Consider the following 20,203-nt stretch of genomic DNA (forward strand, 5'->3'; position numbering starts at 1 on the left):
CTGCACTCCCAGTCTGGGCAATAGAGTGAGACTCCAACTCAAAAAAAAAAAAAAAGGTTGTGTGAGACTGGCTCTAGTAGATATACAGCAGACATAGAAACAAACTCTAAACAGGCCAGATGTGGTGGCTCATGACTGTAATACCAGCACTTTGAGAGGCTGAGGTGGGAGGATCACTTGATCTCAGATGTCCGAGACTAGACTGTGCAAGAAAGCGAAACCTCATCTCTACAAAAAAAGGAAGGAAAGGAAAGAAATTAGCTAGTCGTGTTGACATTCAGCTGTAGTTCCAGCCTCTTGGAAATCTGAGGCAGAAGAATTGTTTGAACCTCAGAGATCAAGGTTGTGGTGAGATATGATTATGCCACTGCACTCCTGCCTGGGCAACAGAGCAACTCAGAAAAACAAACAAAACCAACAACAACAAAAAATAAAGTGTAAATATATGAATTTCCATTAAACAAATTTTTAAAATAGAATCTTCCTAAGTGGTTTCTCAAAGAAATTCCTCCAGACATGCCACATGGTCATGGTCTGTGATTACTTTTCTATGTGATTAAGGAATTAATCAGTGATGCTGGCATTCTATCTACTATGTAGATGAAGCATCATTCTTGAGGTGTAGATCACTCTGACGGCATTAAATCTCAAGCCAGATGGTGCAGATATGTCATTTTATTTCTCAGATTCTAATATATGATGACTCAAGAAACATCTGTATCCTAGCCCTGCTAAGAAAACTTGGCATGAGAAAAATTTAGAGTTTACAAATTAGTCTCAAATTTCTGTAAAGAATCAGTAATAATGAACAAGAATTTCTTAGTTACCAGATTCTCATTGCTAGATCCACTTCTCAGGCAATTAGAAAGTTTTCTCTGGTTTTGATCTACACCAAAAAGGTAACTACTCTGATCTTTTTCCCCAGTGAATAAGGCCATCTTTCTTAGAGGACTCATCAGGATGAACAATTTGTCCCTGGATTCCATCCTCTCCATCTCCTTGCTTGGTCACCAACCTGTTACATTTCATATCAACTGCAACAGCTCTGTTGTTTTTCTGTATCCAGATCTGAGGTATCCCTGTATCCAGAGGCTCTGATTTCACTTTGATGATGTCTCTAGTCTTCTCCCAGCTCTTCTCATGGCTAGTGGTGGTCCTTCAGCAATACTGCTCAGGTAGATACTGTTCCTGCCAATCATTCTCATGGCAATTCAGTGGTCCACTTTGGCAATAATATACAAAATAGTCTACAAAAGCTGTGATGTCTAGGATACATTCCAAGTTGTACCAGGGTTTACTGTATAATAGTTTTCTGGACTGCTTTAGACCATCACAGTGACTGTGAGGTCACCATTGCCCCACTGAAGGAAACTCTCACAGTTATCCTGTTCAATCCTACCTTGGTAACAAGATGAAGTTCTTCCTATTTTTGTTTGCATGCAGGCCATCTAAGATCCATGTTCTATGTTTATAGAAATATACATGTCTCCAGGACTGATGAACAGGTGATAAATCAGTGTGAATATTATATTTTATCTTCCCTTGGTAGAAGATTATGAGATGGAGATTTTGTGTGGGGAGACTTTTTAGGGAGTGTACTTGAGATCAACATCTGTGTAAGTTAAAGAAGCAGGAGTGGGCGGGTATGAAGGCAAGCCAAGATGCCATTTATGCTGACACTACAGTACACTACAGTTTGTCTGGCAGAGCTGTCTGAGTTAGAGTAAGGATGAGTTTTTATAATCTTGTGTTGAGCATGTCCTCATTGCATGTGGACCATGCCAGGGGCACATTTGTCCTTGCAGAATCAGACTTTCTTCAGAAGAGGCGATTTCATAAGGAGCCTGGTGGGTGAGAGATAGCTGCTGTAAACACTCCCAGCAGCCGGGCTTGTGAGTCCTTTCCTGAATGGCGATCTTGGTGAATACCAGAGCATCCTCCACAGAGATCTGGGGTAGCGCCACACTCAAGGGAAATGCTCTTTTGCTTGGTCTTTTCCGAAAAAACATCATCTTTTCACTGCCCACTTTGGGTTGTCCTCTACCCATTATTGCTCCTTCCCGTTCTGTAGGTGCTGATCCCAAAAGACTCAGTATTATTTCAGTCCTCTCTTGTCTAAGTCCTTGGCTCAGTAACTTCTAGAAACCTTGTTAAGTTTTCAGTGTAAGCTGGTAGAAGTAAAATGGTCCTTGGGGAGAGAAAGAATAGAGGGAAGAAAATGTATCGACAGCAATTACATTAATCCTTGCAGATGTAACCGTGACACGTATTGTTTTTATCTCCAGCTTTTCTTCTGCATTTTAAAACAACTCCGATTTGTTCTGTGCACCACTGATTACGTTTTTTGCAATATATGCGACTGTATGTAGTTCCTACTGAACATTTTAGTTTTGCAAATAAATTTCTTTTGAGATTTTTATTAAGTAGTATTATTTTCATGTCTTCACTGAAGCTGTTCTCATTTCATAGTTCCTTATTGCTATTTTACAATATATGCATTTACATTGTCTTTTTATAAAGACTTCTAGAAGAATTTGTACTTCCTGACTGAGACCTTAGTAAATGTATTCATGAAAAATCTCTTAACTCCTGGGATGGAGGATATCACTCCCATTCCTTTTACTGTGAATTGGAGCCTCAGAATTAATGTAAAGAGGGAAGGGCTGATAAGAGTGGGGACACGACATTTCTGAGGTGGGTAGCAGGCAGTTAGTCTTGATCAGTGCAGTTTCTGCCCTACAGTTCAGAGAAGTCAGGAAATGGGTCCTTCCCCCGTCTGTGTTTCTTTTTTGATATGTAAGTTCATGGCATGGAATGTGTATGTGCCGTCTAGTCTACTCTAAGTGGATTCCTCCATTAGTGAAAATTCTACCAAAATTTTAGAAATATTTTTTAAAACTTTAGTTTCTTTTATTGTCCGTCCAGGCCCTTTATGGTATTTACATGTGCATTTGAAGAAGGCACAACTTACCAAACTAGTCTGCTGCCCGCTTAACTCAGATGTCTCTTTCCTCCATCTTATGTTTTAGTTTGTTATAAAAAATATATGTGCTCATGCTAAAAGCCTCAGACAATACACAAATAAAATTTGTCTGAACCCCCTTGGATCTTGTATTCCTACTTCTCAGAGGTAGCCACTATTGGCAGTTTCTTATATATACTTTCAAATCTTCCTTTTGTGTGTTTAAGCATGTGCATTGCAATCTTACACAAATAGAATTTTACTCTGCAGGCTTGTTACTAACTTACTTTTTCTACTTTACAATTTATCTCAAACGTTTGCTTTTCATACTAGTCAAACTCCATTCCATTGAAAAATTGATTACATGTTTCCCACTGTGAAGATTCCCCTCGGTATTTGAAACTGTGAGTGGTTCTCCGTGAGCTGATGAAACTATTTTGCAGTGGCTTTCATAGTTCTGATATTCTTCTCTCAGGGATTTACATTTCTTGCTTTGTGTTCCTTTCTCTCTAGCCCCCTCTTCTGGAGCGTTTTGAATACTATTGCAGTCTTCTGACACCTATATTGGCATCATTTTCATCTTCTTTCTACCCAATCTTGATTCTCCTGTGATACTGGCGGTAGCCGCTGAAAAGTACAAAGGATATAGATGTTACAGCTAGCTAGACCTTAATTCAAATCTTCACTCTACCATTTAATACCACACGACTTTAGGAAAATTAATTAATTGCTCTCACATTTGGTTTCCTAGTGGCAAAATGAGAATAATAATGCTTAACCTGAGCAAGAGCTGTGAAGATTATATGAAATCATGTTTGTGAAGAGACTAACCAACTTCCCAACACTTAGCAAGGGCTTTATACAATAGCTGTCATTTAGAAACATTCTAATAGCAGGTTGCAGCCTCAACTTAGTATAGCCATGCTCAACTCCTTTTCTATGTTGTATGATTAAAAAATTAAGGGCTTTAAATTTCAAAAACCTAGGGAACAATTTCTATTTCTATTTTCTGAGATATCTTATGGTGGCATTTTCCAAACTGCTGCACTGCGTTTTCCACTCTGCACAACTTTTCAGCAGAATAGTAATAATTGTTCTAGATTTTAAAGGGGAAAAAAAACCACGTTTCTGCGTTCAAATAGATTTGGGGAAACTTTGATTGCTCTAAGTAGGTTTTCCTTTTGCAGGATTTTCAGATACTTTAATATACTTACGTTCATTTTGAATCTCTAATAGAAGTCATTTCCTGAATTTATTCCTCTATGAAATTTCCCCATCACCTTTTAAATCCCCGAACATTTATTACTATCTTTTGTAACCATGAGCTGAGAAATGTCACCTGCAATCACCCTTTTTTCCTTATTATTGACTGCATATTTCTTTGAGACATGAGGATCATATGATATAAAAAGCTGACTTACACATTAGTGGTGAGGTGGAGGGCAATATAAACGCTTAACATACAGTCGATTCTTGTGATTCATGGTACAATCAATTCTTAATATTTACAATTCCACTTTTGTGAATTAACCTACTCACTAAAATTTATTTGTAATCTCCCAAGTACTCCTGGTGTTTTCATGGTCATTTGGGCCACTCAAAGAGTGGTGAAAAAATTTGACTTGTCCAATTTGCACATTTGCAGGTGAGGTTAGACAAGGCAACTTCTTGCCTTTTTGCTTCAGCTCTCATACGGTAAAGAGTGTCCTTTTTTGCAGTCTATTTTGTGTCACTTTTTCATTTTTGTGCTTTTTGTTGAAGATTTTACTGTTCGAGATGGCTTCTAAGTTCAGTGCTGAAATCTGGTGTTCCTAAGCACAAGAAGGCTGTGATGTGGCCCTAGAGAAAATATGTATGTCAGATAAGCTTCATTCAGGGCTGAGCTACAGTGCTTATGTAGCATGAGAAATGTTAGAATGACACTACTTTTTTGCCAATATTCACGTCTCCAAATTACCACAAAAATGCCCAAGTATTAATTTTAAGTTGACAAATTAATTTGGATGAGTAGAAAAATTTGCAAATAGGGAATCCAAGAACAACGAGAGGCCAGATGTGGTGGCTGACACCTGTAATCCCATCATTTTGGGAGGCCAAGGCAGGAGGATTGCTTGAACCTAGAAATTTGAGATCAACCTAGGCAACATAGTGAGACCTCATGTCTAAAAAAAAAAAAAAAGCTGGATGTGTTAGTACCTGAAGTCCCAGCGAGACACGGAAGGCTGAGGTGGAAGGATCACCTAAGCCCAGGAGGTCGTGGCTGCAGTGAGCTGTGATCATGCCACTGTATTCCAGCCTGGGCAACAGAGTGAAACCCCAACTCAAAAAAAAAAAAAAAAAAAAGAATGATTGTCTATTGCATATAAAATCAATAGCACCTTGGAAAAATTGCTGTGCTTACAAAGAAGTATATACAGTGTTCATGGCAATATTAATTGTAATCGTAGATAACCATTGTTAAATACTGCATATAGCATAAATGCAAGCAGTGGACTACCCACAGCAATGGAAAGAATAAATTAAATCTGCATACAGAAACATGATTAAACTGAACAGTGTTGATTGAGAGAAAAAATTAGGAGGCTGACACAGTGCATTTTAGAGTGAGTGACAGGGTGGAGAGAATTTTGAAGAATGAAATTGAAATGAGCAGATAAAGGGAACAAAAGAATAAATACAAATAAAAGATCATCTGTAGTTCATTGGAGACAATGCTAGTCAGAGGTACGGTCAACTCAAACTATGTATCCGAGATCCAAGAAAAAAATTAATGAAGAATAAAATCAATGACAGTCTTATGATTTAGCAGAAATGAGAAAAATGCAAGTAGGAAAAACATATAAAATAACTAGGAATAAATTCAGCCCAAAACAAGTGAGACCTATATGAAAACAAAGAAAAACAAAATCTTAAAGGTGAAGGTAAAGGGAGACTGAAATGTATCTGTACAACACCAGGTCTCTGGATGGAAGGAAGGCATTTTCTTATGAAGTAGATCCTTTATTGATGCCTTTGTATACTTTTGTTAGCTAGGAAGTGCCATTGCTGACTTAACATGGGCAGAACACACCATGAATTGAATGTTGGATGTCCAGTGATGATAAACACCAACTGGCATCTCAAGACTTGCTGATTGCATCTAAATTGTGATCTAAGGTCATTTATACCTGTTTTCTCCTTGGAATGAAGCTGTTTCCATAAATATTACACTTGTGACCATTGCTTTTTTATATCATAGTTTGACTATTTAGCTCTCTTTAAGGACTGAATTTTCAGTGGTTAAAAAGTGTTAGTAAATTTAGGGGTTGTGTTACATTTTTTTCCCATTTTCCCCATAGAAAAACCTAAATGAAATGTATAATCACAGCTGATTTTTATATAGTAATTCTTTCTAGGTGCAACACTCTTTGTGTGACAAAAAGGATAGACACACTCACATTAAACACTCATAAATATTATTCTGCTAATGAGAACATTCAACATTTGGCTTTGTTTAATCTAGAAAATTTATTGTTTCTGTCATTTGGTGTAGACTGAGTCCCAGAAGACCATTGTACTGCACACACTTCAAGACTCCGTGTTGGAAGAGGACAGACGTTTCACCATTCAGCTGATATCAGTTGATGAGGTAGAAATATCTCCAGTAAAAGGTAAGAGAAGTTTACATTTTTGGAAATTAAAAAGTAGATTCTCAGAAAGATCTAACCAAATAATCCATAATTATAAAGATAGGCAATGTTAAGTTTTATAATTCCTAAAATGTTTGCTAAAGCAGGTATCTTTTTCCATGTGTAAAAAAAGTTAAGAATCTTTTAAATTAAAATTATAATACCCAATGTTGTAAGGTCATAGGTCAAATATTTTATATTGCTTAGCCATGTGATTTTATTTCACATAAAGATTCTCATTGTAGTAATGTTTATAAAATGTAAAATAAAAAATGGAAGCTTCCTACGTGGTCCAGCAGTAGGAGACCAATTACATATGTGACAGGATATTATGCAACCATTCAAAATGATGTAGCAGAAAATAACCCTTAATTATATTAAAAGTTAAGAACCTTAATTACATGGGTAAATATTATGTTAATAAAACAGGTTTCACAATAATATGCTAAATATAATTCTATTTTTGTCATGTGCATGTCTTACATGGATTTGGAATTGTTTTGTTGAAATGTTAATAGTGATTTTTTATTACCTACATTTTCTAAACATACTTACAATGATCCATATTGCTTTTGTAAAAAACATTTTTTAAAAACTTAACATATTATGCTTGATATCCCAACCTATTTGTATCCATTTTCGTCTGAAAGTAGTTGCTTAGATGTTTTGACATTTCAGCAAAATTCTCATTGCCTATGGCCCATATGATGATTTGTTTTCTTGGATCTATAGAGAAAAGACAGATGATTCTAAAATGATTTTGTTGTGCTATGAGCAATAATAACCATAAAAAATGGTTCCGAAACTTTGGCATGGAAACTTGGTTATTGTTACATTTCATTCTCTCTCTCTCTCTCTCTTTTTTTTTTTTCTCTCAAGAACTCCATCCTATGCCAGGGTCTATACCTAAAAGTAGATTCCATGGCCAAATAAATGCTCAAAATTGTAGAATGTCGCTGTGTGTACTTAGAATAGTTCTTTCTGCATTTTTATCCAGAGTACTTTCCAAAAAGCTTGTCAGGGAATCATATTGGGCCATATCTTTCTGCAAGTCTTCCATCAGCTCAGTTGTTTACATGGAGACGACAGGATTGATGTCACATAGGCTAACTAGACACAAGAAGAATAATATACTATTGGATCAGTGTAAATTGTTGATCAGTGAAAAAAAATTCTTAATGTATTTCTATCTGACTGTGACATACTTACATGTGACAGACCACTCTTGGTTTCATTAACCCATTGCCAAAGAAAGTGAGAATACAGTCACCCAACTCTTTGTTGATGAAACCCTAATAGGTGCTTCTGGAAACAATTTTATCCAAGTTACTACTGAATTATAATGTGAATACTCAAGTTACTCAATATAGTTCTTTACCTCCATTTTAGTAGAAATATTTGACACAGTTTTATAAATGCTTATAGTCAAATGGTAGAGTCAGAAAACTTAAAAAAAAAAACACTCCCAAGAACTCTTGCTTTTGCCACATAACCATTGACAGAGTCACATAGCCAGTTGCAGTGAGCTGCGGAATATTTACCATAGAAGCTGATTAATGCAGATGGTTGGGGAGCATTCGATGCCCTGGGAGTGGTAGTGAAGTTATTGCCCACTTTCTCCTGCCCCTTTCATTAAAGTGTAATCTTGGGCAAGTGATATATGCCTCAAATCTTCGGTGCCTCAGTGTACTTCAGTGTCCTCATAGGTGAAATGAGGGTGTTAGTGCCTAACTTACATGGTTGCCATGAGAATTAGCTAGGTTAATATGTGCAAAAGCGCTTCGGTTATTGCCAGGCATGTGCCAAGTGCATACATGCATTTGCTCCAAAGTGTTCTATTTAATCTTCAATTTAGGCAGTGCATCCATCATCATCCGGGGAGACAAAGGGGCATCAGGGGAAGTCGGGATAGCGCCGTCCTCTCGGCACGTCCTCATCGGAGAACCCTCAGCAAAGTATAACGGAACTGCCATCATCAGGTGAGGGCTTCACAGTTTGCCTTTGCCTGTATGGGGGTTATGAAATTTTATTTAAACAATTTGTCTTAAATACATCATTCTCAACACATTCATCGTCTTCAAGTGTTACCATTTCATATGCTGGTAACATACTAAGGCGAGTAGAACGAACTGTGGGCAGAAATTGAAAAATATGTCTTGACCTATCTTGAAGTTGGATCATGAGGAAGTTTCTGACTCTTGGGTGACTTCACCACTTATGCCCAGGAACACACATGGAGCTGAGCTCAGGAGACTTCTGCTTTCAGCCCTGTTCTGTCACTAAACATGGAATAAAGGATAGTTACTTCATCTCTGTGAATTTGTGTGTCATTAGCTACAAAATCATTCTTTAGAAAATCATCAGGAGTTGGGCTCAGTGGCCCAGCCTGTAATCCTGCGCCTTTGGGAGGCTGAGGGGAGTGGATTGCCTGAGCCCGTGGGTTCGAGACCCGCCTGGGCAACTTGGCGAGACCTCATCTCTACAATAAATCAAAAAATAAGCTGGGCGTGGTAGCACACGCCTGTAGTTCCGGCTACTTGGAAGGCTGAGGCAGAAGGATCGCCGGAGCCCAGCAGGTCGAGGCTGCGGTGCCCGGGAGCAGCCACTGCACTCTAGTCTGGGCGACAGAGTGAGACTCCAACTCAAAAAAAAAAAAAAGAAAATCATCAGGGTCAAACATTTTCCTTCTAAGTGTCCTGTAATAAAATCACGGCCATTCATATGATCATGGGCAAGTTCATTTCTCCCCAATTTTCTCATGAGGAATGGGAGGCAACTATCTGTGAAGTGGCTAGATTTGACCTAATACTTTATCTTCTTGGTAGTTATTCAGAGGTCATACTTTATCCTTTTGAATTAGCATATGCATGCATAAAGTGTTTTCTATTCTTTAGAGACTATTCTTTGTTAGGCTATTCAGATTTTGTACCTTGTATGTTAAGTGAAAAGTCTACAAAACTTTCTTTTTATTCCTTTAAACCTTCCACTTTGAGTGTTCAGTTTTTCCAGTATTCTTGTCAAGGTAGATTTACTCTAACTCAGTACTTTGGATATCACTATCTTGGAATTCGAAGACTTTCTCTTGGTTTACGGTTGTTAGAAGAGGTTATTTAAAAGCATACTGTTCTTGAGACAAATGAAAACTGGTGACCATTGGAAAGCACAGCATATGTTTAAGAAAAGAACCTTTGATAAAAATGCATTGAATATGCATTTGTGTGTTATTGCAGCCTTGTCCGTGGCCCAGGGATTTTTGGGGATGTCACGGTGTTCTGGAGGATAATCCCTCCTTCTGTGGGGGAATTCGCAGAAACATCAGGAAAACTGACAATGCGAGATGGGCAGTCGGCGGCCATTGTAGTCATACAGGTATCAGTGTGAGCTCACCTCTGTTATGACCTTCTCTATGTGTGCACATGCGTGTGTGTGTGTGTGTGTGTGTGTGTGTGTGTGTGTGTGTGTCTGTGTATGTGTGGGTGTAGGGTGGGAGGAGGTTAATATTACAGTATTTTGTTATTCCTTGAGTGATAGGTATTTTTCTTTAGCTTTCGCGGATTCTCCTGTTAATGACTATTTTTCTTTTAAATTTAGATTCGGAGGGACATAAGCATGTTTGTTACATGGACATATTGTGTAGTGGTAGGGATTGGGTCTCAGGTGGCCCATTTCCCAGATAGCGAACATTGTATCCCATATGTAATTTCTGAACCCTAACACCCCTTTACCCATTATTGGTGTCCCCAGTGTCTATTATTTTCATCTTTGTGACATATGAGTAAGAACATGTGGAGTGTGGTTTTCTGTTCCTTAGTTGACTTAGGATGATGATCACCAGCTCCATCCTTGTTGCTGCAGAGGACATGATTTCGTTCTTTTTTGTGGATGCATAATATTTCATGGTGTATATATACCACATTTTCTTTATTCAATCCATTGTTGGTGGGTACTTAGATTGGTTTCATGATTTTGCTATTGTGAGTAGTGCTGCAATGAACATATGAGTACAGGTATCCTTTTGTTTTTCTCTAGGCTTTGAATGATGACATTCCCGAGGAAAAGCATTTCTACAAGTTTCAGCTCACTGAGATCAGTGCAGGGGGCACGCTGTCAGAACCCAGCAGCTCTGCCAACATCACCATGGTGGCCAGTGATGCCCCCTATGGCCAATTTGCTTTTTCACATGAGCAGCTTTACGTGTCAGAAGCAGAACAGAGGGTATAGTGTGAAATGTGGAAAATTCTAATACTTTTTTTTTAATCTTTACAATCTGTTTCCTTGCTATTAATTTGCCCCTAACTTCATCGTGTTAATATACACTTTGTCTAGTTTTATGAACTGATATAAAATTTTAACATAATGCTGGTGAATAGAATCTTTAAGTAGAGGCAATATTGTTTGGTAAATTAAACATCCAAACCAAGTAAGAAAACGCTTCTCATGTAGGTCAACATCACCATCATCCGTATGGGTGGATACTTTGGCCTCGTGAGAGTCTGGTATGAGACAACGGGCGGGACGGCAGAAGCAGGCTTGGACTTCCTTCCTGCGGCAGGGGAGCTCCTCTTCGAAGCAGGGGAGGTGGGGAAAAGTCTGCGTGTTGAAATCATTGACGATGACCATCCTGAAGGGCCTGAGGAATTCTCTCTAGCAATTACAAAGGTGGAACTCCAAGGAAGGTAAAGGAGAAAAAGGAAACTGAGAAACAGAAAATAAGAAAGAGAAAGGAAAGAGGGGGACAGAGGGAGAAAGGAAGAGGAGGGGAGAGAGAGAAAGCAAAAGGAGAGAGAGGGGAGAGAGAGACAAAGGAGGAAAGAGAGAGAGAGAGAGAGAGAAAGGGAAGGAGGGAGAGAGGGGAGAGAAAGGGAGGAGAGAGGAGAGAGAGAGGGAAAGAGAGAGGAGGGTGAAAGAGACAGAGGGGGAAGAGAACAAGAGAAACAAGGACAGAGAGAAGGAGAGAGAAAGAAAAAGAGAAGAGAGAAAGGGAGAGGGAATGGGGAGAGAAAAGAGAAACAGAGAGGAGAGAGAGAGACAGAGAGAAGGGGGGAGAGAGACAGAGAGAGGAGAGAAAGAGAGGGAGAGAGGAGGGGGAATGAGATCGCTGCATTGTGTAGAGGTGACTGTTCATCTGTAAGCCGTTCTGCCCTGCTCTTTCTCAGAATTGTGTGACATTGGGTGCAGAAGAGAAATTGTGGCAAAGACTGTTATGTTTTGCAGTTTTCTAAAATACAGTCTTCCCCTCGAAAGTTGAAAGTCCGTGTTTCTGTTGTGGGGTTCACTGGGTAGTCAGGGAACTGAACAGAATCAGACTTGAAGAAATGGCCTAGCTGTTCTGTAAGTCAGAAGTCAACTGGCATGGCAGGATCCGGCTCCTTATTTCCAGCAAGAGGAGGGGCTGGATTGAGGGGTTTCTTTCCTTGGTCTGTTTGAAGGCTGCGTTGCCTTCTCTGTGGGTGAATGAGGTGTGTGGTTGCCCCACAGCAATTAAACTGGGGGAAGGCTTGAGTCAAAGATACTTGGCCTTGCCTACGCCCGCGGGTTCGAGACCCTCCTGGGCAACTTGGCGAGACCTCATCTCTACAATAAATAAAAAAAAAATTAGCTGGATGTGATAGCACGCGCCTGTAGTTCCAGCTACTTGGAAGGCTGAGGTGGAAGGATTGCCGGAGCCCAGCAGGTCGAGGCTGCGGTGGCCGGGAGCGGCCACTGCACTCCAGTCTGGGTGACAGAGTGAGACTCCAACTCAAAAAAAAAAAAAAAAAAATACTTGGCCGTTCATATGCGCCTTGTTTTCAGTGAAGAGCAAGAATTAACCATAAAGAGTCTCTTTTGTTCCCCGATGGGGGTGTGGCAGATCTGATGAGGTGGACAACACCTTACTTATGCTTAAACACTCACAAGTTGGGCAGCTTGCAGGTTGAGAAGACCAACTAGTACTCTGCACAGACAGCAGACCAGTGGGACCTCCCATGAGAATAATGTGTGCATTTAAAGAAGTCTTAAAGAAATGTTTCTTGTGCATGAAGATATTTTTGCATTTGTACCATAAATATGCTTTAAAAGCTTTTTCAAACTAAACTATTTCCCATAGTGACTTAGGTAGAGTGTGTGTCATCCCACACTCAAAAATCTTGTTTGCTCACATTCACTTCAGATTTTATCTTTTCCCAACATTCTTCTGTGTGTGGAGAAGGGAATGAATTTGGACCCATAATACATATGTTAAAAATCTAAGTGACCCCTGACCATCTTAATTAAGTTTAGTAAAAGTAGCTCATTAACTGTGAGATCATTTTTGTGTTATTGACTAGGATTTGAAGATTTTTGCCTTCTCTGCTACTGTTTTTGAAAAAAGCAGTTTCTACCTAAGTTTAATTCTGAGGAAACAAGTTTTTCCTTCCAGATAAATTTCTAGACTTCCTTTGATCTGAAAAGGAAGGTGGTATAATACAGTGTGTTTGCCTTTTTGCCTAGTTGCTAGAACTCTTCCTGCTTTGATATTCACTTTTGGTAATTAGCTAATCTATAGTCCATCTCAGACTACTGGTCACAGTTACACTTATCATTTACTATTCTAATGTCCAATTTTCTAATTTTGTCATATAAAATTAGCCAGCACTAGGTAGGGTATAAAAACCAGGTACATAGAATCTGGGAATTGAAGAAAGGACTAAAATGATTTAGTGCCGTTTTCTAGCTTCAGGCATTGAAGTCATCTAAAGCCCTGGAAGTAAAAATTTCTGTTTGATGAAAATAATATCCATCTTAAAAAACTTATTTTGCAGAAATACATAATAAAAGTAAATTATCATCTATATTAAAGACTAGAGACATTGATTATGATTGGTTTCCACAGATATTAAGATATTATCTTGAACCTTGATGGTTTAGCTTGAAATTTGATTAGTGGTGTAACACTCATTGTTCCTTTAAAATCACCCTCCTAACCCAACACTGTCAGTCCCCAGCCCAGCTGGTTTGTTGTCTCTGCGTGCACTGGGTTCATCGCCAGAGCAGTTGTTTAGCAGTGATCCCCAAAGCTTCATTTTACAAGAGCTTCTTCCCAATTTCCACATAGTTTATTAGTTTCCTATTGTCCAAGCTCAGTCACTCTATATTAGATTTGGTTTCCTGTAGGTGCCAATGATGGGAGCAGCACAGAAATCTGTTTCAAAATACTGTTTCAGGGGGACAAAGAAAGATATCTTAGTGTTGAGGCTCTTCAAAAGTATTACAATACTCAGTAGAACTAAGGGATAGGAGCTAGGAAGACCTTTCAAGTTATGCTGTGCAATCATGTTTTTATTGTATTTTATCTTATTCGGCTTTGTTTTGTTTTTTGCAAGAGGGTATGATTTTACCATCCGAGAAAATGGACTTCAGATAGATCAACCTCCTGAAATAGGAAACATTTCCATTGTTCAAATCATAATAATGAAAAATGACAATGCAGAGGGCATCATTGAATTTGACCCCAAGTATACTGCCTTCGAAGGTAGGTATAGGTAGCTTTCTTATAAGGATGTTTGCTGCTACTTTCCGGATTACAGAGTACCCAAGCATGGCTCTCAGTTTTAATTGCCATCTGTCAACTTTCTTGGCTTGGTCTGTATGTGTGTGTTATACTCACATACACCTTTATATTTACTTATTTAATTTGAAAATATGTTTTCAGTTACCTTGGGATGGACTTGAACCTTGTTGTGAATGGCAAAGCTGAATGGTCGAGAATGAGATAATCTAGAAAATTATGTTTAACTTTAGGATTATTAAAATGTTTCTGTTTCAAACATTGTATGAAAAAAAATCTCTCTAAATGATGCATTTTCATTTCCTGTGTGATTAGAAATCAATGAATATTCACTGTCTAATGAATAATTGTCTTCGAAGTGGATACTTGCTGGACCTCACCTGCAGGTAGTATCTGGCTTCCAGATCCCACTTTCTGGAAACAGTTTCTGCTAGCAGCTTGCCAATCCCTCCTGCAGAAGCATGATACAGAGTATATGATTATTCTTCTTCCTAGGTAGAAAGGGGTGACTGCTTTTCTAGAAGGTGACTTCATTCAAAGACCGAATATGAATATAACTTTTAAAATAAACATGTTATCTTGTTGCCACAGTTAATGTATTGGTTTCATTGCCTTCATTATAATTTTTTGGTTATCTAGCCACTTTCGAAGTCCATCAAAACTCACTTTAGGAGTTGGTTTGTATTGACTTTATGAGAAAGTCATGGAAAACATCACTGTTTTGTGAATTTCAGTCTATAGCTAGTGAAAGTCATATTACATTTGTGCATCAAAAAATAAATGAGACTTTGCATTTTTTACTGTTCACTGCCCTCTGTTTGATTCACTATCTTTGGAGATTTTGGTCAATGCATATTTATAATGTAAACAGTTACAGTGTAAGTTCAGTATTACTTAGCCATCGCTAATGTGAACGCTGTTACATGATAGTCTAATATACAGAGGTTAGTGTTGCTTAAGAAGAAATCTATTTTTGAAAAGTATTTAAAACTTGAAATCAAACATCAAGGATGCATTTTTAGATGCACAAGTAGACTTTATAGAACTAAAAATGTAATAGAATTGTATCTACATCTGGACTTTTAGAACAGTCATATGCAGTAAATAACAAAAATCTTGGCTGGGTGCGGTGGGTTATGCCTGTAATCCCAGCACTTTGAAATGCCAAGGCAGGAGGATTGCTGAGTCCAAAAGCTTGAGACCAGCCTATGCAAGATAGTAAGACCTTGTCTCTACAGAAAAATTAAAAAACTAACCAATTGTAGTGGTGTGTGCCTATAGACCCAGCTACTCAGGAGGCTGCGGTGGAAGGATCACCTGAGTCCAGGAGGTCAAGGCTGCAGTAAGACGTGATCATACTACTGCACTCCAGCCTGGGTGACAGAGTGGGACCCCCAATTCAAAAAAAAAACTTATTTATTTATGTCACTGTATTTATGTTTCAACTAATGTGTAGAAGCAATCCAGAATGGTTTCCTTTGAGCACAAATGTTTTAAGTGTTTTTTGTGTGTGTGTCTAACAGTCTTAGAAAAACAAGGGTCATTTATTTGCATTAGCACACAGAGGAAGCATGGCCTATGTTGATATTTACATAGATTAATTAAATTCTAACTTTTACTGCTCCCTACAACTGGCCACATCTGATAAACTGTATTCCCTAAAAAATAAATAAATAAGAGTCAGAAACTGTTCACCAAACACTCTTTAAAGTGTTCAATGAACTGTGCCATTCTATTTATTATTTTATTTTATTTTATTTATTTTTTTTTGAGTTGGAGTCTCTGTTGCCCAGACTGGAATGCAGTGGCCACTCCCGGCCACTGCAGCCTTGACCTGCTGGGCTCCAGCAATCCTTCCACCTCAGCCTTCCGAGTAGCCAGAATTACAGGCGTGCGTTACCACGCCTGGCTGAGTTTTTGATTTTTATTGTAAGATGAGGTCTCGCCAAGTTGGCCAGGCGGGTCTCGAACCACGGGCTCAGGCAATCCACTCACCTCAGCCACCCAAAGTGCAGGATTACAGGCAGAGCCACCGAGCCCGGCCATTCTATTTAATTGCCAGGTTTAATCTGGCTGAATTTTCTAAACATGGCCCCACATTCCCATTACAGTGGAGGAAGATGTCGGACTGGTCATAATTCCCGTGGTGAGGCTGAAAGGAACGTATGGTCAGGTGACAGCTGACTTCACTGCTCACAGCTCCTCCGCCGTCCCTGGGGGTGTCGATTACATACTGCATGGTGATTCCATCACCTTCTGGCATGGACAGAACTTAAGTTTTATAAATGTCTCCATCGTTGATGACAGCGAAAGGTTAGTGATACGGGAGAGAATGTGGGCATAACCAAGGCATGAGTATTGTGTTCACCCTCGCGTGTGTTCTGGGCATAGATAATACATGTGCCCATTGACAGACGGCAGGTAAGAGACTTTTGGGGATGCTAGGGTAGAGAAAGGAAACCACGTGGTTGCATATGTCACTTGGCTCCAAATAGAGCAAATCATGACTTCGGTTACTTTAGGTTTAAAAAGTTGAATCAGGATATGAAAACATCCCCGATTCACTCCCTTAATGCATTAAGCCAGGGGTCCCAACCCCTGGGCTACAGACTGTTATTGGTCCATGGCCTGTTAGGAATCAGGCTGCACAGCAGGAGGTGAGCAGCGGGCAAGCTAGCGAAGCTTCATCTGTATTTACAGCCGCTCCCCATCGCTTGAATTACCGCCTGAGTGCTGCCTTCTGTCAGATCGTTGACATTATATTCTCATGAAAGCCCGAACCCATTGTGAACTGTACGTGTGAGGGATCTTAGTTGCATGCTCCTTGTGAGAATCTAATGCCTGATGATCTGAGTAGACCTGAGGTGATGATGCTAGCACAGGGGAGTGGCTGCAGATGAACATTAGCAGTGAGGTTTGACTGCACAGAGACCGTCATAAATCAGTTGCTTGCAGGCTCATATCAAAACCCTATCAGTGAGTTGATGTAAGTTCATTGTACAGCTGCATCTGGTGGCAGGCTTTAAGTCATAATCCGACACTTATTTCAGTCTGTGCTTGACCCACCCTTTATTTTATTTACCACTTCTGCTCATGCATCTTTTTTTAAAATGGTGAATTGTATAATTATTTCATTTTACTTTGTAATGTAGTAATAAGAGAAACAAAGTGAACAATAAATGACGTATGCTTGAATCATCCCAAAACCATTCCTTCCCCCCGATACATGGAAGAATTGTCTTCCATGAAACTGGTCCCTGATGCCACAAAGGTTGGGGCTGCTGCATTAAGCAATTAGGAAGAGGACAGAAAAGTTAATAACCGTCCTTATCTACATAGCCTTGATGTTGATCGTTCACGCTTCTTACCACTTGCTGTGTGACTACTGTGCCTCGAATATGTATGACCAATTTGGAAAATGACTAGTTATTGGGATTTTACAAGCACTTGAATATGTTTAGACTCAGAATTGCCTCTCCTTGCTCTGCAGTGAATTTGAGGAGCCCATTGAGATTCTGCTCACTGGGGCGACGGGCGGAGCGGTCCTTGGGCGCCACCTAGTGAGCAGGATCACCATCGCCAAGAGTGACTCTCCCTTCGGCCTTGTAAGGTTTCTCAATCAAAGCAAAATCTCTGTTCCTAACCCCAATTCCACAACGATTTTGTCCTTGGTGCTGGAGCGGACCGGAGGACTCTTGGGAGAGATTCAGGTAGAGTTTCTTAAACACTATTTTTATTTAAGATTCAAGGCATACGTGTGCTTGTTTTGTGGGTCTATTGCAACATGGTGGGAAGTGAACTTCCGGTCTATCCATCACCCAAACATCCAACATTGTGCCCAAACAGCTAAATTTTAGCCACCTTTCTCCCACTGTCCCCTGTTTTGGAGTCCTCGGTGTCTGTAATATTCATCTTTATATTTTTCTCAGCATTTAAATATAATTTTTTTTTGGAACCAAAGTCTCACTCTGTTGCCTGGTTGGAGTGCAGTGGTGTAGTCATAGCTCACTACAGCTTCCGACTCCTGTCCTCAGATGCTCCTTCCACCTTAGCCTCCCGAGTAGCTGGAACTACAGGTGCATACCACCACACCCAGCTAATTTTTTGTAAAGATGAGGTCTCACGAGGTTGTCCAAGCTGGTCTTGAACTCCTGGGCTCCAGCGATCCTCCCACTTTGGCCTCCTAAAGTGCTGGGACTTCAGGTGTGAGCCACTGTGTGTTCCTGGCCTAAAAAATAATTTTTGATTGAGTGACTATGATACTAGATTTCCTTATTCCCCAATATATTTGCTTATTTATTCACAATCATCATTTATTAATTATTTTGTGAGTGTAAAGTGGCTTCTCAGTCCATTGATGCTCGTAAAAACGTAAGAGGTGTACATGTGTCCTCAGAATATTTGAGAGCAAGTTAGAAATGAAGTAAATGATTCTGGAAAAGTTAGCAATTCAGCTAGTATTTGTGGAGTGCTTTCTGCATGCCAGATCCTGTTCTAGATACTGAAGACATACTGGGGAATAAGACAGACATCTTCCCTTTTCTCACACACTTTTCATTTTAGTAAGTAGTGTTGAGCAAGAAACTAAATAAGTACAAACAAAATGACCTGGTCATGACAAGGGCTCTGCTTGTAAAATTGAGAGACAGAACTGCAAGTGGACTGCTGACTGGGGAGGGTATGACATTCAGGCTAGAAGGTCAATGGCTTGTTAGAGGCATGAGGCTGGTGTGTCTGAAGAACAGAGAGGTTCATGCACTCAGGGGTTCGGAGATGTGGGGGTGACCGCACAGCATACGTCAGGGGCCCATAGGTGTTTGATCACTCAGAACCTTCTAAGCTGGCTAAAGACGTCATTCTAAGTGCAGAAATGATGCCATTGGAATTGTAAGCGAGGGAATAATGTCACCAGATTGTCATTTTTTTTTTTTTTTTTTTTTGAGTTGGAGTCTCACTCTGTCGCCCAGACTGGAGTGCAGTGGCCGCTCCCGGCCACCGCAGCCTTGACCTGCTGGGCTCAGGCGATCCTTCCGCCTCAGCCTTCCGAGTCATTTAAAGCAACTTGCTTACATCTGTAGGGAGGAGAATGGATTGTCGAGAAGCCAGCGGAACAGCGACAGATGCAGGAAGGGTGGGCAGGAGGCTGCTGCCCTCCACTGTCCAGACAAAGTCGACGGTAGCTCAGACACGTGCTGGAAACAGAGGTGGTTACACGTGGACAGACACTGAGTTTTGGAGAAAAATTCATGGGGCTAGTAGTAGAGGCGGAGAGAGAGGAACCACAGATAACTCCTGGAAGTTTAGCTCGAGCACTTGGATACCCCATCGCGCTGCTGACTGAGATGCAGAGGCCTAGGGGGAGTTGGAGTTCTGTTTCAGCCATGTTCTTTGGAGACACACCAGGCATCCCTGGGGAGGGGTCGAGTTGGCAGGGCTATGTGCAAGCGTGTATTGTGGGGTCCTCGAGGGACAGAGCTCGAAGGTGTTGGTACGTGGGCGGGGGGGCAATTAAAACCATGGGACCTATGGGGTCTGGATAGAGAAGTGAGGAAAGCAGAGCTGAGCCGGGGCTCCCGGCACTTAGGGAGAGGAGGAAGAACCGGCAAGGAAGACAGAAAAGTAAAGGAGGAGAAAAGCGAGGAAGGTAGAAGGCGTGTGTCACGTAAGTATCGTGTAAGTATCATGTCAGCCAAGAAACACTGGACACAGCATTCAAGGAGGAGGAAGTGGTCAACTGGGTCTCGTGCTGATAAAGCCCAGACCCATTTACCACTATAGAATTCATCTGTGTAACCCAAAACCCTTTGTACCCCTAAATCTATGGGCATAAAAAAAGAAGCAAAAGTAAGTGGCTGATTTTCTTTCTTCGTGGATGACATGAAAAGATACAGTTTTAAATAATACAAACTTAAAAAATACTTTTATTACCATATAAAAATTTGTCTCTTATAACAACTTGCAAAGATTTCTGTTCATTTTACACTAGGGATTTCAGTGTATTTAGAAGAGACTGCACACCTAGCAGGGTTTTCAGATGGCTTATTG

The 20,203-nt window shown here is 40.1% G+C and overlaps 1 protein-coding gene across 1 annotated transcript in view; it reads left to right on the forward strand.

The window, feature by feature from the left end:
* The window catches only part of ADGRV1 (adhesion G protein-coupled receptor V1), a 555,854-nt gene that overhangs the window by 150,158 nt on the left and 385,493 nt on the right, over window positions 1–20,203 (forward strand). Inside the window, exons 59-66 of the mRNA XM_008061062.2 lie at window positions 6,495–6,612; window positions 8,486–8,609; window positions 9,861–9,999; window positions 10,660–10,845; window positions 11,074–11,306; window positions 13,974–14,122; window positions 16,270–16,471; window positions 17,649–17,868. Of these exons, the coding sequence (XP_008059253.2) occupies window positions 6,495–6,612; window positions 8,486–8,609; window positions 9,861–9,999; window positions 10,660–10,845; window positions 11,074–11,306; window positions 13,974–14,122; window positions 16,270–16,471; window positions 17,649–17,868 (1,371 nt within the window). The remainder of the gene's footprint in view (window positions 1–6,494; window positions 6,613–8,485; window positions 8,610–9,860; window positions 10,000–10,659; window positions 10,846–11,073; window positions 11,307–13,973; window positions 14,123–16,269; window positions 16,472–17,648; window positions 17,869–20,203) is intronic.

This window comes from Carlito syrichta, unplaced genomic scaffold (assembly GCF_000164805.1).
Source record: "Carlito syrichta isolate Samal-C Ts95f unplaced genomic scaffold, Tarsius_syrichta-2.0.1 Scaffold305037, whole genome shotgun sequence".
NCBI classification, from domain to species: domain Eukaryota; kingdom Metazoa; phylum Chordata; class Mammalia; order Primates; family Tarsiidae; genus Carlito; species Carlito syrichta.